Below are 24,191 nucleotides of genomic sequence, written 5' to 3'. Positions count from 1 at the left end.
ATAATAATAATAATCTTAATGTTTTTATTGATGTAGGGAATCTCATATCTTCTAAATATAAAACCCTACCGATGATACTTGAATCACCATTATATTTAACATAATATATATTTTATAATACAAGTTGTACAAATAAATATTAGCAACATATTACAATTTTTTTTGTACATTGAGCATTGCAATTTAACAACTTGATGGTTAAATTAATATGATAAAGGCTAAATATTTTATCTTTTGGTAGATTAAAAGAAAAAAAAAAGGAGCGCCTAGAAGAAAGCCCAATTGGCATCAAATTGAGATTAGTGTAGCCCAGGTTTTAAATATTAAGGTTTCAATTTCATAGAAATGTCGATGGAAATATCGATAGATATTTATAAAATGGTTATAAAAATAGAAGTTTTGTAAAAAAATATTTAAATTAACAAATAAGCATTTCACCATCCTAAATAATTCTTTTTTTTTTTTGAGAAAGCGACACACACCCTTCATTCAAAAGGTGTGCGAGAAACATACAATATGGAAAGACTAAGTAAAAGCACTATAATTCAAAGAGATGGTAGAAATGTCATACAAAAGAAGGTCGATTTCGAGGACCAAGAAGAGGCACCCATTTTTATATCCTCCCAATGATTTACCACTGGTCTAGAAATGTTGGTGAAGAGGCGATTGTTTCTTTCCAGCCAAATATATCATATGATTGAGCAAAAACCGTTACACCAAAGCACATTTCTACTAATGGAGAGAGGAATATTAATATATTTCAAAATGACATCGTCAACTCTGGCGGGAAGAGCTGTTGAGATATTAAAAATATGGAAGAACCATCTCTAAATATTAGTAGCATACGAGCAATAATGAAGGAAGAGAATGATCTAGGGATTCATCATTCTATTTATAAAGGGTACAACGGCTAGGATGAAGGCGCAAAAGTAGGAAATCTAACATGTAGCTTGAACCCTTTCTAAATAAATTTAAAATGATTAACATTAGTATTATGTTCATATTAATAATATTTTGTTGATTTACACGTGGAAATGTTTATGAAAATGTCGAGACTCATATTTATAGGTAGCCACCTTGATGTACTATCAGCAATCAGGTTCAAGTACAAGCGAACCAAGTTCATGACCCAATTGCAGACTATAAATTATTTGTTTAATAAATTAATATTCATGAATTAATATAAAGTTTTTTTATTTAGTCTATAGTATAAGGTAACATTAAAAGGGAGCAGTTTGAATGTGGAAAAAGTTTCCAAAGAACGGACATTGTTTCCACACAGGTCGCATTCATAACACACCATCCTCTACCACTCTTTCTTTTTTTTTTTTTTTTTTTGTGGGGAACCTTTGCTTTAAAACCCCATTTTCATACCATTTTTTTGTTTTTTTTTAACTTCAATTATATTCTTAATTCGATTTAGTTTCAATTCTGTCGAATACTTTTATAAGTTTCGTTATCGTTCAAGATGTTCTTGTTAGAGTAGGGAATAAATTCAATGAACGGTACTAGTTGAGTTGAGCTTTAAAGTGGGATCGACTTTAATCCTTTCTTTCTATTTGACTCAATTTAATATTTTTCATCTAATGTGGTTCGCTAGTCGTACTCTAAAAAAAGTAACATAAATTCACATGAGATCAACTCTAATTTTTTTTTTAAGCTTTCTAATCGAGAAAATACCTTGAAGCTTCGACCTAAATTAATGCTTTTCAAATAATATGACATGATGTCACAGTATAGTTATTACCCTTCATTAGAATATAAAATTTGATTAAGTTATCAAATTAAGAGATGAATTAGCAATCAGAGCACAATTAAGTGGTTTTAGGCATATATACTTCTCCAACATAAAAAAAAAAAAAATTATTTGTTTAAAAAAAATAGGCATGGACTAAAAATGTAGTTTATTGATTTTTTTTTTAATGTATATATAAAACAGTACTAATTGAAACACTAATTCTAAAAGAAAAGATTACATCATTGATCATGATCCGATTTCAGAACTGACAATGTACAATGTACAAGCATTAATGAATTATGCATATTTATAATCAAAAATTTTTAATTATATTTTGGAGCAATGACAAAGTGGCAATAGCATTATTAGTTACTTTTCAAAAAAATTAAAGTTTATTATATTCTTTTATCTAAGTATAATTCCGGCAGGAAAGCAAATTGTTTGAATGATTGTAGGTTAAAGAATTGTTACTTTCAACATCATGGGATATATAAAATAGCATTTATTCCTTTGCAAAAAAAAATGCATTTATTATATAAATTATAAAGTTTGTGTCTTCTCAACTCCATAAGAGGGTGGTCTTTTTTTTAATCATCTCTTTTTTTTGTGCTGGAATGGAAAAAAGAATTTTATTTTTATTTTTATTTTTTTAATTTCAATTTTCAAAGTAATATAATTGTGACGCAATTGAAAAGATTGCTATCAAGACTGATTTAGTTATGTATTCTTTTGTGTTTTCGAGAAATATAAGCATTTTATAAGTATTTAATAATCATTTATGTTTCTAATTTTTCATTTTTCAAAAAATGTTTTCAAAATTTTATCAAAATTTTAGAAATAACATAATCAAGTTTTTTGTCTCTAGTTTTCAATTCTAGTTTTTTTCAAAAAATAGAAAATAATAAAAATATTATTTTATTAATATTGAATTATAAAATGCATAATAAATATTAAAAATTAATATAATATGAACATTTTGAATATCTAATTTTAAAAATTAATTTTCATAAAAAGTTTATTTTTTTAATTTAAAATTTTAACGAATGAGAAACAATCAACTTTTACCAAATATATTTCTGTTTCTTTTTTCAATAAAAAAGAAAAAGAAATAAGAAATAATTATCGATACAATTTTATTTTTATTTATTAAAAAGGAGAAGACGAGAAATAAGAAATAAAAGCAAGAACCTATAATGTCACCAAACCAATCCTCATTATTCCTTTTTCCTCTTTTTTTTTAAGGCATCTGTCAAAGTCAGAGGTTGTTAACTTTGAAAGTTGTTTTTTGGATTTCCTAAAACCTTGGTCAAGCTGAAGAGTTTCTTACCTCTCAGTTCCATTTTTCAGGGAGCTGACCTGCAAATTCAAAAGACAAAATTTAGAATCAGAGAGAGAGAGAGAAAGAGTTATGAAAGAACATTAACATTCTTTGTGGTTATTACCAAGAAATTATCCACAGAACTACAGATTTATATTCTCAGAAGGAGATGCATATGCAACTTCTAAAAGGAATATATAAGAGAATATGCTATTTATTCATGTGGAAGTAGAAATTGTAGAATAGTCAAATCTGTTTGGTGAAATACCTAGATGTTTCTTCTTCTTCTTCTTCTTCTTCAGGGCTGATTGAAATGGAGTGGAAAAATTGGCCCAAATGGAACAAGACTAGATTTGTCAAAATTGTCAAAGTCTTATTTTTTCTGCAACTTCGTACAAAGAAAAGGGTGAGGAAAACATGAGCAATTCCATAAATTTTGTTAGGCAAACTGAAAGTTTTCCCTCATTACGCACTTGATTCACCAGTACATTGATTTTCTAATATAAAGGTTCTATCAAAAAGAATGAAGGTCATACGATGTCACGCAGCTCTCGAGTACTCCGCTAATTAACAATATCCTGTGGAGACGATAGTATACTGGCAGCAACTACAACACCAGAAGAAAAAATTAAAACCTGTAACAAGTGCAAGTTTTTCTTGGGTCGAAACTGTGCTCTAGAGAATCTTGATTACTTTTGCAAATTGAAACTTTCTCGGCGAATGATGCTTGATAATTCGACGAACAAGTGCATGGATCACCTAGACCAAATAGTACAAATTGTTGCCTTTATGTTCGGGAACAACGTGCAGAATAATTTGTGTGTGCTCAGGAAGCTGGGGAAAAAGCTTTTACCTAGAGAGGTGAGCACAATCTTACTTAAGAGCGACTCCATGGTCTAAATTTGCATATTCCTCGACGATTTTGTTCAAACGAGGCACGTATTGACTGAATCATGGAACACACTGGAGGTATATGAGCCAGCTTTTCATGCTGTTCCTGCAAGAGTGATTTAGCTTTAGTTTGTTTATATCTGTCCGAGGAGAGAGAGAGAGAGAGAGAAAGAGAGATGTGCAATACCACTTCCTCTAGACGTTCTTCAAGCCCTTTAGAATTTGCATCAGTAGGCATGAATACTTTCCTGTAAGCAGATCTCAAGCCATTTATCTGGATCAATGCACAAAAATATTTGGTAAGCTCTTACATATATCATTAAATGGTGCGAATAAATTTGTAAATCATCATAATGAAATTCCATGAATTGCAACCTCTTCCACTGTGAATCCGTTCCGCCGGAGTCCCTCTAGATTTAAACCGCGAAGTTCTGCTCTTTCTCCCATCACCATCATATACTTGGGGACATCTTGTGAAACCTTCAGGCATGTAATATTGTTAAATGAAATTGGGTTGGCAAATAAAAGAATTGCTTTTTTATGGATGGTTCTAAACACACGCACTCGCAAAATCAAATAGGTTCAAGTAAACAACAGGACAATTAGTTTGCATTTAGGAGATCATATATCATTGCATGCTTGAGCATCCAACGCATGTTCCTAAAAACATAATCAGTGTAGAGTGACAAAGACAATAAAATGAAAAAATGAAGATACCACGGTACCCCCAGCGACGAACGAGAAAGAGCCAACATGGCAAAACTGATGAACTGCAGTGGCTCCTGATGTGTGAACATAGTCCTACAATGGAAACACTTAAATCAACTTAATATCAAATACAGCTTGAACCACACCAGATGTTAATTTGTGCAGATAATGATAAGAAGGCATCTAACCTCCACCTCAACATGTCCGGCTAGAAGAGTATTATTTGCAAAAATATTGTTGTTACCAATCTTGCAGTCATGAGCAATGTGACAGGATCCCATTATGAGATTGTTATCACCAATGACCTGATTTCACACCAAGAATAAAAGAATGTTATGATGAACCATATAATAGATTCTAACAACCAAAAAAATAATTAAAGTATCTTCAGGCCTGTCTGATTCTGATCTTACTGTCACGTCACTTGACTTTGAAGATCGGTGGATTGATGAATGTTCTCTTATGTCATTGTTATCTCCAACATCAAGGAAACATTCAACCCCTGGCTAAATCATGAGGAGTAATGTCATATTAAGAGCAACCATCCTCTTTCAAGACAATAACCACCATGGGTTCTCATAACAATATCTAAACTAATCCTGTAATATTAATCATAGTTCACAGAAATGGATGCATGTGTTACTGATAACATTAAAAAATTAAAGCAATAAAGTTTACTAATCTGTTACAACCCATTCATCAGCAGCTAGTCAGAAAGAGAAGATCTCAATTTTATAAAAAAAAATGAAGAACATCTCCCAGTGTAATAATGATATAATGGGAAAGACTATTCAACGGGCCCTAAGTGGTATGTGTGGGAAAAACTATAGGTATGAGGGGCAGACTAAAAAGTTGCTTTTACTATTAACTTTATCCACCTGTTGCAAAGAAGAAAATGGAAAGATAATCCCGGAATATGAAGAACAAATAACTGAACAGATGATTGAAAAATGCTGAATATGAAGAATATTTATCAAAAAACCAACTGCACTCTCTTTGGTTCAGCATAGAATTGGATGAATGTCAAGCCTACCCAATTCTAGCCTTGATCATTATATGCATTCAGCTTCCACAAAATGATTTTTCCAGTCATTCTATCAGCAAGTACATCAGAATATAATGATCAATGCTATAATTGGGTAGGCTTGACATTTATAATATAATCCAGCTTTATACTAAAAACTACTGGGAAGCTCTCACTCACCAGCGGCATTGTTTATCACACTGTTTGACTCTATCTCATTTGATCAAATTGAATCTCTTAGGAAACAGGTGCACTAATGAGCCAAAATCAAACAAGAACAGGGCACCAACTGAATATAATTGAAACAAAACATGGCATTTTGTTTTGCATCCATCCAACTATGAATTTTGACAATGTAAGTAAGATTAAAATATCAACCTTGTATTTCATGTCTTGGCATCTAATGCCAACCACTGCATGGTGACCTATTTTGTTATTACACCCAATGACTGTCCGACCAGGAAGATCCTCACCAACTATAGCGCCACTGCCTGACCATGTTTTGTAATATAAGCGCATCAGAAAAGTCGTGTAATTCATACTTAACATCATACTACAAAAAGAGGCTGGTAGAACTCAAACTCACGTCATCAAGACACATTGATCCCCAAGTTCTGTACAGCCGAAAACATGGCTCCCTGGATGCAACTGACAACCACTTCCAAGCTTTGCAAAGGCTCCCACAGTACAGAATGGACCAATATACCCATCCTGCTACATGAGGAAGATTAATGAATTGAATTCTTTACAAGTCAGTAACAAAAATGAAACCCACCAAATTCACCATTTAACTACAAATAAGGCCATTGATTAATATTGTTGTATAATTCCTATGGAATAGATGTGTTATTCCTTGCAATCTAAGTATACTGTATTCTTTTGACAGTTTCCTGGCCTATACATCATCAAGATTTTTCTAAATTGTTTCGTAATAACAAATAGACTAGTACCATTTGTATTAAAGAATTATAAGATATATAACATGACTACAAAGCACAATAAAGTTAAAATTAATGTCATGCACAGATATATTGACTATTAATATTATGCATTTTGCGCAAACTTGGCTGGGTAAGGCAACTCTACTTCTTCTAAGAGGTTGTAGACTCAGGTCTCCACCTCATCATGTAATGTAATATTCTAAAAAGAAGACATTATGCATTTCATAAATCACAAATAGATATACTTTACAAATATATAAATGTAATGCATCTTCATTTTAATAATAAATGCTTTTTTTAAGAAAATACTTCAGCAATTTTTAATTATGTATTTGGGTAAATATGATATATATACTAAATATAAATATATGTTTAAAATCTCACTCAGGAATAAAACAGCACAGTCTAATGCAAAGTTTTTTAGTCAGATGTAGTTCTCATTCAAAAGAACCGCTGGATTCAGTAACTAACGATAAAGGAACTACGATTAGTGCAATAATTATAGACATAAACGCCGAGAAATTTAAAATTAGCTGAATCCCGAACAGTTGAGACATCCGACTAATACAATTAAAAAACAATACAGTCCATTCGCTCCACATCAAAAGTAGCAGAAAAAGAAAAAAAGATACCTCGCCGATTACAGCATCCGGATGTACGACAGCAGTTGGATGGATGAAAGTAGAGGTTCCTCCAGTTGCAGGTTCCGATTTTACGACTGTAACGTGGAAAACAAACCTACAAGCTCGATATAAAGGAAGGAGAGTGGAGGTTACAGAGCGAAGGATATACGAACCAGTTGATGAGAAGCGGAGGCGATTGAAGGAGCAAAATGACTTGCGAGCTTTGAGCAGCGACTGCATCGGCGGGAGCGAGTACTGACTCCTCTGTCGCCGGTCGCTTCACCGGAGACTACAAAATAAAAGTAAAGCGTTAAATTACCCGCGACACTGTGAAATATTTCGCATTTTTAAAATGAGTTTAATTACCTTTTTTTTAATTACAAGTTTAATAAAAAAAATAGTAGAATGTCAGGGTATCTAAGAGCATATTTCTAAACTTCCGATGTTTTTTCTGTATTTTTTTAATAAAATAGATGTGGGTCGATATTCGAACTCATAATCTTATAGTTAGGAATTGATATCTGAATTAGTTGAGTTAAATTCAGATTGACTGCTTCTAATAATGCTCAAACTACAATAGAATGTTTAACATGTGAGTAAAAATTTAATTTTGTATTTAATATGCTCATTATTTATTATAAATTTTTTTTTTATTTTTAATTCAAATACCTATGAGATACAATATCAAAAGTTAAAAAGGACCTAATCTTGAGCCAGAAATTATGTTTGTAATTTAACCTATTAAGAATATTACATCACAAATATGGAACAGTAGATTAAATCATGTATTTTGATAAAATGGAAGGATTGACGATGATTCACATGTTTATTAGACCAACATGGACTAGTTTGTAGGATTGACAGACAGACACGTGAAAGAAAGAAAAATGATAATTGAAAAGATAAATTGAGACCTATACAATATATTCTCTATATAGTATATCATTCTAATTGAATTAATAAAGAATACTTATTTTTTATATTATATAAGATTCTCTTTAGTAAATATACTAGTAAAACTAATGAAATTTTTTGGATATAAACATATAGTTTAGTAGTTAAGACAATATGTAATATATATATATATATATATTCCTTTTTCCAAATAGGATGTTTTTTTTTATTTATTTCATTTTTTTTCAAATAACAAAATTCTTACACCTCAAATAACATTAAAAATTAAAAAAAAAAATCCCTCATATATTTACTTTACAAGAAAATAGAAGACGTGAGACACTTTTGAGAGTTGAGAGAAAAATAGAGGTTTAGATTATAAAAATGGAAATTAATATTACAATATCATACAATACAAGTATCTTTATTTGAAATTAATCCTAACCCAAATCTTGACATTTTTATGGTTACATAAGCAACTTTGATCCTTATTTACATTACAAATACAAACAAATCCATTGATTTAATCTCATAATAACCACCAAAATAATGGGATTAAAAGGCTGGTTTTGCAAAGTGGAATTCCTTTCTTCACCCTCTTCTTTCATGGCACTTCAGAAAGACCAATTGGCCTCACTGCAACATATCACGCCATATTATGCTACAACTTCTCTGCAAAATTTTCCTGCAAGCTTCTTACATGGCCGCTGCTTTACAAAACGATGTCGCCCTCCAAAACCCGAAGCACCTACAACAAGCATGGCATTGAGACGCCATTAAGGGTGGTCAACACACCATACGACGTCGAAACGTTAGATGATGGGAGTTAGGCTTTAGAGTGCTTGTGTGTGTCTGCGTGTGTGTGTTTTAGGCTGTGCTTTTGGAATGAAGTATTATATAGTTATGCAAAACAGTGATCGCTCGAATGGGCCAAATCCTACCTGAGACATACGTGGTCTTACATACGGGTCGTGCTTGATGCACAAGGAAGCGCATTGCAGCATACGGTGAACTTCCTCTTCTGAATAACAATTCCTCAAGCACGGATCGACCAGTTCGGAGATGGCATCTTTTCGCAGCAGGTTTTTTGCCTGATCCCGACATGAAATGCAAGCAAAATGGATCAGAGAAGACATGAAGTTGGATGAGAAGAGGGAAGGCAAATTGTGCTGCCCATTAAAAGAATGGATCAAGATGTCTAGTCGTGGTCCAATGGTTCTACAAACTTTGCCACTTCCGAGACAACTTACCCATTCGGTGAGGCACTGCTGGCCCTTGGGACGATTTAAATCAATCGCTTTTCGTCCAGTCACGAGTTCCAGCAAGACTACGCCAAACGAGTAAGTATCGGCCTTCTCTGTGATTTGGCCACTCTGTGCATACTCTGGAGCCAGATAGCTAAGCAAGCAAAGAACTTGAAATTCAACTTCTGATTTCTAGTTTGTGAGATGAAAAGGAAGAAATAAGAGAATGAAATGGTTACCCAAATCTCCCAAGGATTCTAGTTTCCACTGCCAGATCACCATCTGGCTGCCACCTTGCCAGCCCAAAATCTCCAACCTATAACTCGAAGACAAAGTTCCACGTCATTTACTCAAATTATTAGCCAGAAAACTCAAAAAAGGCACACTTCACAATCGTTCTTATTTGACAGAGAGACTGTGATTCTTATATAAACACACACATAACTGGGGATCAATGACATGAGGGCAATTGACTCACTAGTGGTTCAAAATCATGAGTGAGGAGGATATTGTTTGGGCGAATATCGCGGTGCACAATACAGCCCACTCTACACTCTTCATGAAGGTATCTCAAACCTCGAGCAGCTCCAACCGCAATCTTCTGTCGTGCAGACCATTTCAGAGGATCACGATTTCTTCCTGCAAAGATGGGATATGAAGCTAGACGTGATTTACTTGGACATTGAAACAATCACAAGGATACAAGGAAGCCGTGAACTTGAAAAAGAGGAAGGTTCCAATAATTTACCATAAAGATGAGAATCAAGAGATCCATTGCAAATATATTCATAAACAAGCAACCTTCTTCCGCCCTCCACACAAAATCCGATGAGCATCACAACATTCCGATGTTGGGCACAACTTAAGACCTCAACTTCCGAACAAAATTCTCGATCTCCCTGAGTACTGGCCAGTTTATATTGCTTGACAGCAATGACTTGTCCATCTGGTAAGATGCCACGGTGCACAGACCCAAATCCACCCTCAGCCAGAAAATTTGTTTGTGCAAATCCACTTGTAGCAACTTCGAGTTCTGCATAAGTGAACCATCTAGGAGGATTCCCAAATGCAGGGGCCTTGTGTTGACACATTGAACACAGCGGGGGAGGGCCTAGAGGTGCTTTCCTCGATAACAAAACTGTGTTCCTTATGTTTCTGCTTGAACTCATATCGGTATTTCGATTCACCACATCGGGGCTGGGTTCTAGAGAAATAGTCGAAGCTTTCTTGACCAAACCTTGGCGTATTGAAGATGGAGGTCTACCATGAGCGTTCTGTGATTCTTCCATCGTGTGTTGCAGGAATTTTCGCCTGTAACTTAGAATATCAACCATACAACGATGGAAGTATGAAACTGAGGGTGTTTGCTTTTCGCTATCAGAATCACATTCAGATCCAGACAAATGTCTCCCTCCTCCAGATGCTGTTCTGGATTCATTTCTCAGGCTGCCACAAATCCCTGAGAACACAGATGAACTGCCCACATCCGAGCTCGATATCGACGATGTTCCAACATCAGTTATGGTAAGAGGAGACTCTACATCAGGAGTACTTGCAGGAGTCATATCTGGAGCCCTGAACATGGTCGATTCATCGAAGTAGCTTTTAAGACACTTCTGCGAAGCTTCTAATTCGTGTGATGATATCCAAGCTTGTCTAGTATTCATTTTCGGGGAATCCATCAAATTTAGACGAAGAACCTTCGGTTGAGATTTCTTCATAAGAACAACATTGCACTGCAGTTCTTCCAAACAGTTTTTCCTTTCATCCTTCAACTGTCTGTCCACAATTATGAAACACCAAGAATGAGCAAATGGGAGCAAAAGAAATGTCAAAGAAAAGGCTTAAAAGTACACAGCGAAGACGCCAAATTCATCGAGGAGAACACGTGACACGTCATTGCATATGCCTAAAATGCATACAGTTCATACAAATGAATATGCCTAATAGATACAACGTTGACATTATATCTATTACTTATCCAATATGACCCAGTTTGATTGAGCTTTCTTAGCTTCAGTAGCCACCATACCCCGAGCCAAACCTGAAAGAACTTTGATCCTGACTTTTATCTGCAAAAAAAGATTCCGAAACTTGAGGATTTGTAGACAAGTAGGAAATATTAAAAACCCTTTGTAAATAAGTTATTGAACAGACCTTCAGTGGGTCATATGCACCATGAAGCTGATTTACCATTTGAGAACAAGAATGCACAATGTCATCCTTCTGATCTGAAAGGGTTCCCGATGGAATTCTCAGATGACCGATCGTGCAGTCGCCGGTCAATCGGGAAAATCCCCGCATCCATTTACCTATAACAATATGATTTTCCATCAAAACTTTTACAGGCAGAGGAAAAAAGAGAGCAACTAACTGAAAGAAATTGAATAGTTGAATGTAATAAATTGGTCAACCAAATATTCTTATATTCTCATCAATGGGGTAGTAGTTTTTCTGGAAAGTTCTGGAAAATCTTCTCAAATTGATATCCCATTATAACTAAAGATTCTCATGTTTTAGTGAATAGTCTTTTCTTGTACATTTGTCATTTGAGTAAAAGGAATTCCAAGATTTTTCTTGTACATTCAATTAAAGAGTCCCAAAATAAATTCCAATTGATACTCAAAATAAATGCTACATTTATTTATCAGACATCCACCTCTCCTCATCTAACTAGACATCATAAATGCAACCAAAACGTGTCTGAAAACTGCTATATTCTTGTCATCTTGGGCCAAAAACTTCAACAAAAACACTATGAATTTCGTAAAGTTTAATGTTAACCTGTCGTAGAAACACAAAGGGAATCTTACTTGAAGGATGAGAAGGGATAACGACGAGGAGCTTAATATGATCTCCAGGCTGAACCACATGAGTCAAGGCCCAAACGAGAGCAGCCTTGGAAACATCCTTGGAGGTGGCTTTAATGGCGACGACCACCACTTTCCCAGCCAAATCCAGACGACCCATCTCCATAAACCCTCACAATAACCACAAACCCAGTTCAGTTCCCAATCTTGAGGATCAAATTTCCACACCCATGTCAGAAATCGCCATTAAAGAGGCCCCTGAAATGAAAACCCCCCAAAAAGAAACCGACACTGAAAACAGGAAAAAAAGAAGGGAAATCTGTATTCCTAATTAATATTGCTGCAGCAATGAGCAGTGAAATCAGCGATGGAAATGCCCCGGAAACCGAGGTGCTAAATGGGAAAATGGAAAGAAGAAAAAAAAGCTTAAAGAGAGAAAGTAGAGTGAGCCACGCACTTCTCACTTACTTTACATGTGAAATTCACGCAGCCCCACAAAACTTTACTGAGTAAAGTCGAGCCAATTCTCCACCCATTTCCCCATTCTCTCCTCGGGAGAAAGTAATAAAATCTACAAATCCCAAAAGCAATGGAAAATACATGGCCGTAACAGTAAATATTTGATAAATAATAAGTTGTCTAAGTATTTTTGTTTTTCGGACAATTGCAAGCCAAAGCTGCAAAATGTTGGGAATGGGGACAAACAAAACGACACAAAAGAAACAGAGGGATTGGTTAAAAGTCTTAAAATAAAATGAATATGAAAACAAAAACTTATCGATGATTCCAGCAGCTAACTTCCAATAATCCTATTCCTGATGGCTTTTTTGATCAAGACGAAAACGAAATGACGTTGCTTTCTTTCTAAGAAATCCCAAATGCCAAAATATCTCTCTCTCTCTTTTTTTCTTTTTTTACTATTTTTCCATTCTTTTAATCTTTTTTTTTTTTTTTAACTGGGATATCTCATGTTGTGTCCTTTGAACTCAACAAATCTGAGTTTTAAGATATTTTAGTATTAAAATTTGGATTTATGAGAATGGAAAAATGAACTCATGATTCACCATCAAATCTTACGTAAACTTGGGGTTTAATTTCAATTCACTGACCTCTTTAATAATAAATCAAATTTATTAAGACTATAAACTCGATTATCAACCCCTCGTCTACTCTACCAACAGAACATTATTATAAAAATGATCTTGATTTTTCTTTTTTTTTTAAATGCTATTTTCGTTCCAATTGTTTCACTTAAATTTTTAAAAAAGAAGAAATTTATTTTCAAACGTTGATTCATTCATTTTCATTTTTATCTCTATTTGTTTCATTGTAATTTTAATATTACAATTTTATCAAAAATTTCTATTGTGTAAAAAATTGTATTAAAATTTTGCTAATAGTAACTTAAATGACGTTTTTTTTTAAATATAGAAGCAAAACCAAAAGTAGAGAGATTAAAATAAACAAAATCTGATACACGTAAGAACCAAATTACAATAAATCATAATCAAATATACATAGACCAAAATAGTATTTAAATTCTTTTTTGACCGCATATTATATTTTCTGTCAGATTAAAAGATGTGTTTTCTTTTCTCACAAACAAAAGTTGGGGTTGACTGTAGATAAATTCCTTTCTGAGTTCATAGTTTCCCATTAATTAAAAAGATATTTAAAAAGAAAATGATTTGCTTTGGAAAAGACAAGGTTAGGGGAAAAGATGGGAGGAAGCAATGGGACAATAATAAAGAAGCTTTGAAAGGCTTTACTAATTTATTTATTATTATTTTTTTCAGTGAGTTTTTGGGCCACCCACTGGCTAATATAATATATATATATATATATATATATTTAATCTCATCAATATTTACTAAGAGAGTGAAAAATAGTGTTTGGAAAGTACAATGCTGGTAAGTTAATGTGAGGTTAAAAAATATATTTCTTGAGAATAATGATTTAATCCTTGAAATTTTATTTCTAATATGAAAATGTTTCAAGTTGATAGAAGATTGTGGTTAATCTAATATTTTTGGAATGGTTACTAGACTATGCAAATGACAAGTAATTTGAGAAGTGTCGAATAAAATGCACTATCTAGTGGGTTATGCCCAATCTAAATTGAAACGAATTCTTTATATGTATTAGTTAGTTGGTTGGATTATTGATGAAATTTTTGCTTTGATGGATTATTATGGAGTTATTTCTTGTAATTAAATGAGGTAAATGGTTGTGCCCATACTCTTTGCTCTGCTTTGTAGTCCTATGTAATGTGGCCACTAGGGAGTTTTCTGGTTTTTCATGAATTTCCATTTCGTTAAAAAAAAAAAACATTTAATCCTTGACCTTTAATTTGTAATAATTTAGTTTTGTAGCGATTTAATTCCTATTGTGAAAAATATCATTAAGATTTAATATGGTTTATCAATAATTCATGAAAAATCCCATACGTTAAAGAATTACAAAGTCGTTATAGAATAAAAATACACTTAATTTGAGGAGATTTTTTATAGTCGGGATTAAATTGTTATAGATTTTTAAATATATAGATTCAATTGTTGCATTAAACTCATGAACTAAATTGTTGCCAAAGATCAAATTGCAGGGACCAAAAGTTTTTTTTAACGTTCATGTAAAATTTACCCAAAATTATTGGCGAACTACAACCTCAGACTCTTTCCTTGATTCTCAACAACTCGTTTGGATCAATTTTAGAAAAAGAGTGTAATTAGTTTAGCTTTGTCTTATAAATTATGGTCCATATAAATTTTCTCTCCAATTCATCAATATAAAATAACAACCACATTTAGTTTTTTTTTTAATATAGTATTTTGTTGAGGTCCAATTTTAAAATAATAACTTTATGTATGTGATATATCTATGATAATGATTGTCTATGCAATATGTATTACGAGTATATGATATACTACTGTGAATGAAAATTTTTGTATATTTGAAAATTTTAAAAACTGATGACATATTTTGAAATACATGAAAATTTTTGCTATCCACTGCAATTTCCCTAAATTGTTCCTATGACACATTTTCATTCATTTTATTTAGTATTACAAATGTCTAAATAATTTCTATTCATCTTAATTACCTCACTGCCCATACAAATGGAGTTCTGAAAGATGCTGTTTTTTTTTTTTAATTCCACCCTCTCTGCAAGATTCTATATTGTACCAAAAATACACTGTCCATATCAGCAATTATATTCCTTAATGCCAAAAAAAAAAGGGAAAAAAGGGGAAAAAGGGAAGAAAAAGAAATTATTCCACTTTTTTTTTTGTTAGGAATAATGGAATGTTAACCTCCTTTATTTATTTATTATTATTATTCTTTTTTGTTGTAAGAATTTGATGCCATTAGTCTCATAAAAATGCATAGAAAGAAAAACTAATATTCCTCTTTAAGTTATATTTTTGCACCTTTTGTTGCTTGTGAATATACATTTGTTATCATATCATGCCAACTAAAATATATTTTTAGCCTATAGAACATTTTGATATTTTAAATATGTAGCTCTACAAAATAAACTACAAAATAGCATAAAAGTTATGAGATAATCTAGGTTAAAGATCATATGTTTTTTTTTAATAAAAACAAACATTTGGAAATATTTTAAATAATTTTCCATATTTTGCCAAAATTAAGTTAGATGTTCATCTTCATGCTCTGGAACATTTATTGTACTCCACATTTTTGTTAAACAGAAATTAAGGGATATATAATATATTATTACATAATAACATTAAATTAAAATTTTTAGTCTTATATGTAACAATATAAAAATAGAATCTTAAAGTATTATCGTTATAGTACTTATTATTTTTTTAAATAATTGTTTTAAACAATTAAAGCAATTAAATCGAACAATTGAATCGCCGGGAAAAACAAATACTGACCTAACGCTAAACCAACCCGATTCATGATTCCGGCGCCATTCTTTCGAATTCAAAATTGTTTCCATATGTGTAAAGCTTCACAACTTTCACTGCGAACAAGAGATTGAGGCCTCGCTTCATAATGGGGCAACCGTCAGTTTCTTGATCTCCGATCGCGATGGGAGCCGAATTTTTCCCGGCGAGGCTGAAGAGGGAAGACTGTAAACGCACCAAACACGATTCCAACTTCTCCAAATGGGAGGTTCGCTTTCTCTCTCTGTTTTTCTATCCTTTTGTATGCTTCGATTTTGGAATCTGTAAGGCTGTTTATAGAAATTAGCTTGAATGAATATGGCGGATGTTTGCCGCAGAATCCGGATGTAAAATCCCTGAATTATGGAGAAGCCGCTTGAATTGGTGATTCCTTTAATGATAATTTGTTTCTGCCTCTGAATATGGAGCAGGCAAAGGATTCAACTGCAGTTGTATTGTATACATCTTAATAGTTTAGAGATCTCAATTTCTAATCTTTTAGTGAGCTTAATACCATCCTGGATCCGGACCTTGGGCGGGCGTGGGTCTCGGACTGGGTGCCCCTAAGTATAGGGGAACCAAGCTCCGACTCCTATTTATCAAAAGAAAAAAAAAATCGAGGCACCCAACCCAAAGGTCCAAATCCAGGAGACATGAAGAATTTTTGGTATTAAGTTCACTCGAAGGTTTGAATACGAGACCTCACGGGAGGTGATATCGAAGGCCCCATGTGCCACCTCCGGGGCGATTTGCTTGTAATTATTAGTGACCAAAACAGTGCCTCTTGTGAGCACCATAACCAAACTTATGGCACATATTGATGGGGGAGGGTGTTCTTGGGGCTGTTCACTTTCTTTCATTTTCCTCATTGTGGTTTATGTTGTGGTGTCTTAGATTCTTGTGGCCCCTTCTGATTGGGAAGACTATTCGTCGGGAAAGGAAGGTGCAGAGAGGTACAGAATTCACAATCTTCCAAAAGTTTCAAGTCCTGGACTGTATGAGCTTGGCATAGCTTTATGTAGCTCTGGTTTGGGCCGTGAGATTGCTAAGCTAGATGCAGACTGGATAGTTGCGGTCTACCTTGGCGAAGCCGATAATGTGAGAACTCGGCTCCAGCACTATGGTCGTTCGGGTTCTCACTTGGGCAATGGCTATGTATGTGTGGATGATTGTAAAGTTATACCTCTTGAAAAGGGACCTGGTTTGTTTCAGGAAATGTTCTCAAGAGGCTACTCGATTGTGTATAGATGGGCACCTGTAAGTATGGTCTGTTCTGAATCTATTTACTTGAGTCAAATGGTTCCATCTGGTTCTTGTAGTACTGCACTAGTTTGTCTCTGAATGTAGGTTGTTTATGGTATCTTTTGAGTGCTGTAGATGAAAACACATTTCCACCGCCCTTTCGAGATTTTTAGATGAAGGCCATACTTTTTCTGACATGAATATTGTATGTTTCTCATTTCTCTTTTGTTGTTTTGTCAGATGAAGAACAAGAGGGATGCGCAAATGACAGAAGCTCAACTGCTCAAAACATTTGATTATGCTTGGAATACAAGTGGGAATGGTGCACGACGTCATAATGATGTCTTCAAGAAGCTTGAGGATATCGCTTCCCGAACTACAAAGTTTACCGTTATCGCCAGGAAGCTTCTACCTTTTAGACAGAAGCGGATGGGCATCAAAATTAAAACAAGCAAGGTAATTCCAAGAGCGAACAAACCAGCTGATTATCCTGAGGAGAGGAACAATTTCTTTTCTCGCATTCTCAACTTCAGCCGAACTCGGCCTAGACTAGTTGTGGACACCGATGAGGTTAATGGTGCTGATAGCAGTAGCTGCGGAGTGGCCATAGGTTATGGTGAGGTTTGTAGGAAGCCCCCTGTTGAAGGAAGAAAGAGGTGTGCTGAACATAAAGGGATGAGAATTAATGGGTCACTAAGGAACTCATCTGGAAGATCGATTTTACAAATGTATGTGGATGTAAGAGCAACCAAGTATGGCGACAAAGACTTCTGTGGTAGCAATGGGGAGAATTCCTGTAACACAGAAGAAGTCTCGGTTTCGGATTCATTTCCTGATACGGGAAATTTTCTTCCAATTTGTGGAGTTGTTCTACATGATGGATCTCCATGTAGAAGCCGCCCTGTTCAAGGAAGGAAACGGTGTGAAGAACACAAAGGACAAAGAATTCGTAGATCGACCCTTACATCGTCTAAAGGAGCCAAACCAAAAGTTTTGCTCAATGTGATTATGAGCCAGGATAACCATACTGCTTCAGATTATAAGCAAACTTCATCGTCCATATCAAAACCTGAACCAGTTCTGATAACACCAGGCAATTCTTCAGAGCCATCTTTTGATAGCCCAGTCTTTGAAAGAACGTGTGGTGTTGATTTAGGCAATGGACTCTACTGTACAAGGCAGCCAGTGAAAGGACGAGTTCGGTGTGGGGAACATAAAGGAATGAGGACTAACGGGTTGATTTCAAAGTTAGCCAGGAGTGTTAATCCGAATGTGTCGGATATGGGTTCTGTCTGCTAGATTCAAATCTAGTGAAGAGTGTGCTTATAAGATCTGTGAACCAAGTTCATTTAGTGAAGGAAACAAAAGGTTTCAAGGCAAAACAGGCTGGTAATTCTCCTTCCTTTTTCTTTGAGACTAGAATAGGTTTTAGCCAGAATGAATCCATCTGTTTCATAACTCCTCTGGCTACACAATGAAACATGAGCAAATAACTCAAACTACTTTCAGGAGTGAAGTATGGGGGACAAGATTTTATTGTATTGACTGATTATTTTTCTAGTTTAATGTTCTTACTTGAGCTTATAGTTGCTTGTTGGACGCAGAAGAGGTAGAAAACCTCCTTGTTGAGGAATAAGAATGGTCATTTTCAAAATTTCTAGAGTCAACAAGAACTGGTATCTTTCATCTTCAGCAATTTTTGACATAAAAACTGGTATCTTTATGGTTTCATTTACTTGCATAATTCAAATTAGTGATTACAATTTAGGATACAAAGAAAAATAGTTAAAAGTTGCAAATGGTAAATTGCAAAATATTCACTCACATCTTCGCTGTTAAATTCATGGTCTTTTGAGCTCAGCGGAGCCAAATCCGATTCACTTCCTGTTCAGATCTGATGCCATCGAAGGTGAGACTATAGTGAAAATGAACAACATACCAAATGCTGTAACTAGGAGCAGAAAGCAGAGAAGTTGGTGGTTGGATACCTTCAAAATCATGAATTCTTCTTTATTACTTACCTTCAAAACCATAAAGTCTTTACACAAGACATTCCACCAGCTATGTACACCCGGTGCTAATTCTACTTTTGAGAGATACATCGACTTTGTGGAGAACTCTGAATACCAAACTATTATATTTCTGCCTTTTGGTATTCTTTCATAGAATCTTGTAACTAGCATGTCTTCTAGTTCAAATTGAAAGAATGGATATACAAATAATCTCGAGGCTAACATGATGGCTCCTGATAGTAGAATAAGCCATGACTTTGAATGGGAAAAGAATACTTGTTACGTATTAAGAGAGGACGATTGGATGTTTCTTTTATTCGTTACCACTTCTACCACAGCTTCATCTCGGGATGGAACTCTTAGGTATGTTTTCATTACATCATAAATGGTAAACCCGATTGCTACCGATGGTACAACCTGAAAGATAACGCCCAAAGTTAGCTTAGACACTAAGAGGGAATGATGTGAAGGGACTAGGTAAAAGAATTGATATTATCACCTTCAAGTAGTTGATGCTTAGACCTGAAAACAACTGTTTAATACCTTGCTTTCTAGCTATCGAAGCAAGGGTTTCAAATGTTCCCATCATCTCGGAATTGTTGGATGTTAGTAGACGTTGAACCTGTTTCAGGTGAATTTCCACTCTTAGATTCCATATAGTTCAAAATTTAAACATTTTATACCATGAATTTCGGTGCAACTTACCTGCATTTGCCTCCTGACCACATCAAGAGGATATGTAAAGGTCTGACCCAACAAACCTGCAACTGACCCGCACACCAGCTTGACCATAATATTTTTCTTGTGTTCCTCTGGTACGTGTCGTTTCATCTCTTCATAGAAGTAGAATTTCAAACCAGCATATGGGAAAATCCCGTAAAGTGATGGGGCTGTCAGTGGCACACAAGTATTAAGTTAAAAACTGATGAGGTGAAAAGTGAGCCCCAGGATGGGGATGCCAAAACTTACAGGAGCAGATAGATAAAAAGGGCATACCAACACCGCGATAGAGGCCTCTAAGTCCAGCCTCTCTATAAGTCTTTGAGAAACAATCAGAAATCCCTCTATATAAATGCTCAGTGTTTACTAGCCCATGAATACTTGACTTTGACGGACCAACAACCTGCAATATCAGATCTAACTAGGTTATAATGTTTTCCTCTGGAAGTGTAATGAGAAATTTATCTCTTTACTCACAGCAGTGTTCAATGATACTACTCTTTTCATATTTAATTCTTGGGGGAGGATACAGGAGATGGCATTAAAAGATAGCTCTCATGAATCTAGTTAAAATGAAATGGTTATCTCCATTGACTTTTTGACTTGCGTGGCCAAATGAAGTACCAGTTCTATTTTTACTTTTTTCTTGGGGGAGGGAGGCTTATGTCTTTAGCCTTCACCTGGAATGCTAATTTAGTCCGAACCAAGTCCAGAGGATAAGTAAAGATCACAGCAGTTCCTCCAGCAAATGATCCTGCCAAAAGATCAAGTACGGGGCCTCTATTAAAATTTGGAAAAGTAAGGATAATCCATCTTCGATATTGTTCATAAGCCATGTAATGCAACGCTGCATAAGGAACAATCCGAGCGACGCTAGCACCATTGCCTCTGTGATCAAATCCACCAATATGTCATTTTCGGGGAAGGGGTGGGGCCTGTGCACAAAAAAATTATAGCACTTTCATGTACCCACCTGTAGAAACCCAGAAAACCTTCAGTCTTTGCAATCTTCTTAATGGATCCAAATAATCCTATGCTTTGATACTCTGCTCTTCTGGTCTAACAAGTTGACAAATAAGTAGAGAGATGTTAACTTCTAGGAAAATACACGACCATTAAAAAATTGGATGGACTTCAGAATCCGCAAGACTATTAAGTAGAAAAGTTGCAATATGGAAAAGGGGTATATATTCAACATCAAGTCTAATATTGTTCAAGATCTAATATAAACATTTACATCCATAAATCATAAAAGACGTATCAGACATGATAAAATTCCACATTACATATTTTGGGGGGAAAAAATTTATGCACGAAAAGTTTGGGGGAAATTTTTGATTAAATGAAACAAATAAGTGATAAAGGAAGAACTCCATTAACTGTGAACGGCGCCTAATAGCTGGCTCATTTTTATAGTTTGGAATGAATCCACAATTTCGTTGCTTTAAATTTGAAGGAAACCATATAGAATTAGTAGCTTCCCCCAAGCTCATTTTATAGCTGGTTCATTTTATATATATTATGAAAATGAGTTTTATTTTGTTTTTTTCTTTTTTGGGTGGAAATGAGATTAGCCAAATGAACGTACCAATATCAACTGAAAGTGATCGAGCAAATCAGAAATGTGATTATATGGTATAATTGCAGTGAATCAAGGGACTTTAGTTGGGGATAGACATATAATTAAATCCATTCCTTCTCATTGCTAACAAAACCATGATTGAGACGAAGTTACAATAGCAAGAGGATCTGGTTCTTCAACTGAATTTGAGAAGGCAAATGATTGTGTGGAACAGGATTTTCTTAACTTTGTTCTTAAGAGAAGGGATTTGAAGGTAAATGGAGACATTGGCCCCACAACTATTAGTGATCAGCAAAATTTTCAATCATTATCAATGAAAACGGAGAGGCAAGTTTTAGGCTTCTAGAAGCTTATGCAAAGGCATTTTCTTTCTATGTTACCAGTGGATATGTTGGATGCTCTTTAGACAGAATTAGGGATACCCCTTGAAGAATTCGTTGGAAAGTGTTTTTTATACAAAAAGAAAAAGGAGAAAGAAACCGTGCTCCCTTTCAGCTTATTTAGAGGATTCCCTTGAAAGCCACGATCCCTGAAACAAGAGTTTGGCAACTAGATCCTGTTTGGGTCTTTCTCCAGTAAATCAAAGAACACTCAGACAGGTGGATCAAGCATCTTATCTCTAGGAAAGGGCAAGCTACTTTAGAAATCTAAGAATCCTAAGAAAGTCAAGTTCTTCATCTAGAAGACAACATTAAAGATAAATTAGAAATCTCAAACTTCTCAACCCCTAGATAATGTGGGCTGTGTGAATTAGACAGCATCGAGATCCAAATCATTCTTCTGTGCATTGTTCTCCTAGATAGCTGAAACATTAATTCCAAATTATTACATTCCCTAATTTCCCTCCTATCAATAAGTGGACTAAGATCCTACCAAACAACTCTAAGTTTGCCATTTGATGGGACATATGATTTTCTAGGAACAGAAATCTTTTTAGACGTTAGGTACGAGAAAATTGCTAGGAACGATTCCTCCAGATATTCTATTGATAAGAAAGAGTTTAGCAACTCGCCCATTGTTTTTATTTCAGCGAATTGGAGGAGAGTCTTCCTGTAATCTCCTTGGTCCTAGGACTCAGGCTAGACTCCTAGTCCTCCCATTTTGAGCATCTTTCACTTCAATACATAAGTTTGAAGTTTTTTTTTTCGTCATTCAAAAAAAAAAAACAAAAAGGATTCAAACATAGTCAGTGGGAATTCTTTACCCGTCTATGAAGTAAAATGCAAAGAAGATATGGACCAGAGCATCTTGCTTTGTCCACATTCAGGACTGAAAAACTAATTGGAGTTAATGTTTTCTGATTAGGTTTAATGTTTAAGCTTGATAGTTCATAGTTTCACCATAAAAGTGAATTTACAACTTCGCAACTACAATTCCAGGCAAATCAAAATCTAAATTCTGAAAGAGCATTCCAGCACAAAATCTCATTCTTAATCTCATTTCTATTTCCAATAGAGAACGAAGAAGACGTTCATGAGCTCAAAAACGAAACTCTTCAAGCAGCACCCATTAGATAACTAAGTACTTTCCAATGTCAATAAACGGTAAATAAATTGAGCTCAAATTCTTACCAATTATGAATAGATTACTAATGATCCGAAAACAAACAAATACGAAGAACAAGCACGATCATAGATTAAAAGCATACAAACAAAACAACAAAAATGAAAAATAGTCACTACTTACCTGGAACAAAATCTTGACACGCTCAAGAGGAGCGACGACGGTCTTCGCGAATCCACCGGCGGCCCCGCCGGCGATCAACTCCTTGGCATACTGAGGCATAGCCTCTATTACCCCATCCATGATCATATTCACCTCTCCTTCTTCTCTCTTCTTCGCCATTGATCATCGATCAACGAAAGAATGTTAGTTTCGATTACGATCAAGTAACAGTTGGGCCATCAGAACAGGAAAAAGGAAGACGGAAGCGTTTCAGAATTTGGTTCGAAATTTGGTGATGCCATGGCTGTAAATCGCAGACCAGTCAAAGAGGTCCACGCCTCCGCTGCTATTTCTTTATTTGTTTCATACTTATAGTATAGACAAAAATTCCACTTTTTTCTTTTTTCTTTTTCTAATATATTGAAAAATCCCATCGTTCCTTTTTTTTCTTTTTTAAATATATATTTTTCATTCTTCTTAATTTTATATAAAATTAAATAATAATAAAAAAAAGATTCCGGCCGAATTTCATTTGCGGCCGTCTAAATGAAACTAATTTTGGTTGTAAAATTTAGGCGATTGTTGGAGTTTTTGTCCGTTTATCAACTTCTTTTAATTCAATGACATAGGAGTTTGTTTGAATTTCAACTTTTTATTTTTAAAAATTATGCTTAAGATTTTTATATATCTTGAAAATATATTTAAATTATTAACCAGATTTCAAAAAGAAAAAAAAAACAAACAAACACATAAAAGTTGGAAAACTACTTGTTTCCAAAATTTGAGCTAGATCTTAAAAATGTTTGAAAAGCTATGTAACAAGCAAAGGAAAAGAAAAAAAAAACAAACAAATAAAAGTTTG

The 24,191-nt window shown here is 34.5% G+C and overlaps 4 protein-coding genes across 12 annotated transcripts; 1 reads left to right on the top strand and 3 right to left on the bottom strand.

Moving 5' to 3' along the window:
* Nucleotides 1-3,463: 3,463 nt before the first annotated feature.
* Nucleotides 3,464-7,584, bottom strand: LPXA (bacterial transferase hexapeptide repeat-containing protein). 8 transcript variants are annotated; one of them, XR_015791968.1, is made up of 11 exons: nucleotides 7,417-7,584; nucleotides 7,253-7,338; nucleotides 6,266-6,390; nucleotides 6,058-6,166; nucleotides 5,069-5,161; nucleotides 4,844-4,960; nucleotides 4,665-4,748; nucleotides 4,323-4,427; nucleotides 3,934-4,221; nucleotides 3,750-3,815; nucleotides 3,464-3,663 (listed from the first exon to the last, which is right to left on the bottom strand). XR_015791968.1 is itself a non-coding variant. In XM_088126142.1 (11 exons), exons 1-10 carry the CDS (start codon nucleotides 7,481-7,483, stop codon nucleotides 3,934-3,936), a joined length of 996 nt encoding a protein of 331 aa, XP_087982268.1. In that variant the 5' UTR covers nucleotides 7,484-7,580; the 3' UTR covers nucleotides 3,464-3,815. The 8 variants fall into 8 exon arrangements, 6 of the variants coding, with proteins under 6 accessions (XP_087982268.1, XP_022147530.1, XP_022147531.1 ...); XR_015791967.1 differs by having other exon boundaries at nucleotides 3,910-4,221; nucleotides 7,417-7,583; XM_088126142.1 differs by having other exon boundaries at nucleotides 3,464-3,815; nucleotides 3,934-4,053; nucleotides 4,135-4,221; nucleotides 6,266-6,393; nucleotides 7,417-7,580.
* Nucleotides 7,585-8,489: 905 nt separating this feature from the next.
* Nucleotides 8,490-12,707, bottom strand: LOC111016570 (inactive protein kinase SELMODRAFT_444075). The gene is made up of 9 exons (XM_022292012.2): nucleotides 12,195-12,707; nucleotides 11,539-11,693; nucleotides 11,359-11,453; nucleotides 10,130-11,160; nucleotides 9,860-10,020; nucleotides 9,621-9,697; nucleotides 9,388-9,535; nucleotides 9,079-9,228; nucleotides 8,490-8,885 (listed from the first exon to the last, which is right to left on the bottom strand). The coding sequence occupies exons 1-9, from the start codon at nucleotides 12,355-12,357 to the stop codon at nucleotides 8,850-8,852; spliced, it is 2,016 nt and encodes a 671-aa protein (XP_022147704.1). The 5' UTR covers nucleotides 12,358-12,707; the 3' UTR covers nucleotides 8,490-8,849.
* Nucleotides 12,708-16,053: 3,346 nt separating this feature from the next.
* LOC111016572 (protein EFFECTOR OF TRANSCRIPTION 2) lies at nucleotides 16,054-19,004 on the top strand. 2 transcript variants are annotated; one of them, XM_022292013.2, is made up of 3 exons: nucleotides 16,054-16,337; nucleotides 17,003-17,365; nucleotides 17,591-19,004. In XM_022292013.2, the coding sequence occupies exons 1-3, from the start codon at nucleotides 16,254-16,256 to the stop codon at nucleotides 18,647-18,649; spliced, it is 1,506 nt and encodes a 501-aa protein (XP_022147705.1). In that variant the 5' UTR covers nucleotides 16,054-16,253; the 3' UTR covers nucleotides 18,650-19,004. The 2 variants fall into 2 exon arrangements, with proteins under 2 accessions (XP_022147705.1, XP_087981173.1); XM_088125047.1 differs by having other exon boundaries at nucleotides 17,003-17,374.
* A 326-nt stretch (nucleotides 19,005-19,330) lies between these two features.
* On the bottom strand, nucleotides 19,331-23,679 carry LOC111016573 (Mitochondrial substrate carrier family protein). Its single transcript, XM_022292014.2, has 7 exons — nucleotides 23,351-23,679; nucleotides 21,056-21,141; nucleotides 20,763-20,970; nucleotides 20,359-20,485; nucleotides 20,068-20,252; nucleotides 19,862-19,984; nucleotides 19,331-19,779 (listed from the first exon to the last, which is right to left on the bottom strand). Exons 1-7 carry the CDS (start codon nucleotides 23,507-23,509, stop codon nucleotides 19,642-19,644), a joined length of 1,026 nt encoding a protein of 341 aa, XP_022147706.2. The 5' UTR covers nucleotides 23,510-23,679; the 3' UTR covers nucleotides 19,331-19,641.
* Between the last annotated feature and the right edge of the window lie 512 nt (nucleotides 23,680-24,191).

This window comes from Momordica charantia, assembly GCF_013281855.1.
Source record: "Momordica charantia cultivar OHB3-1 chromosome 6 unlocalized genomic scaffold, Mcharantia_2.0 BLBB01000006.1, whole genome shotgun sequence".
In the NCBI taxonomy this organism is placed as follows: domain Eukaryota; kingdom Viridiplantae; phylum Streptophyta; class Magnoliopsida; order Cucurbitales; family Cucurbitaceae; genus Momordica; species Momordica charantia.
Note: the sequence above shows the minus strand (reverse complement) of the source record. Positions and strands in the feature narration are given on the sequence as shown.

Excerpts from the sequence above, each read along its gene's own strand:
- LPXA (XM_088126141.1), bottom strand. The coding sequence starts at position 7,483 with ATGCAGTCGCTGCTCAAAGCTCGCAAGTCATTTTGCTCCTTCAATCGC. Across the intron at positions 7,339-7,416 it reads CCTCCGCTTCTCATCAACTG|TCGTAAAATCGGAACCTGCA; the intron begins GTTCGTATATCC and ends TCCACGTTACAG. Across the intron at positions 6,167-6,265 it reads GATCAATGTGTCTTGATGAC|TGGCGCTATAGTTGGTGAGG; the intron begins GTGAGTTTGAGT and ends ATGGTCAGGCAG.
- LOC111016570 (XM_022292012.2), bottom strand. The coding sequence starts at position 12,357 with ATGGAGATGGGTCGTCTGGATTTGGCTGGGAAAGTGGTGGTCGTCGCC. Across the intron at positions 9,698-9,859 it reads CTCATGATTTTGAACCACTA|GTTGGAGATTTTGGGCTGGC; the intron begins GTGAGTCAATTG and ends TTCGAGTTATAG. Across the intron at positions 9,536-9,620 it reads AGAATCCTTGGGAGATTTGG|CTATCTGGCTCCAGAGTATG; the intron begins GTAACCATTTCA and ends TTGCTTGCTTAG.
- LOC111016572 (XM_088125047.1), top strand. The coding sequence starts at position 16,254 with ATGGGAGCCGAATTTTTCCCGGCGAGGCTGAAGAGGGAAGACTGTAAA. Across the intron at positions 16,338-17,002 it reads CCAACTTCTCCAAATGGGAG|ATTCTTGTGGCCCCTTCTGA; the intron begins GTTCGCTTTCTC and ends GTGGTGTCTTAG. Across the intron at positions 17,375-17,590 it reads GATGGGCACCTGTAAGTATG|ATGAAGAACAAGAGGGATGC; the intron begins GTCTGTTCTGAA and ends TTGTTTTGTCAG.
- LOC111016573 (XM_022292014.2), bottom strand. The coding sequence starts at position 23,509 with ATGGCGAAGAAGAGAGAAGAAGGAGAGGTGAATATGATCATGGATGGG. Across the intron at positions 20,486-20,762 it reads GGACTAAATTAGCATTCCAG|GTTGTTGGTCCGTCAAAGTC; the intron begins GTGAAGGCTAAA and ends CTGATATTGCAG. Across the intron at positions 19,985-20,067 it reads TGGTCAGGAGGCAAATGCAG|GTTCAACGTCTACTAACATC; the intron begins GTAAGTTGCACC and ends CACCTGAAACAG.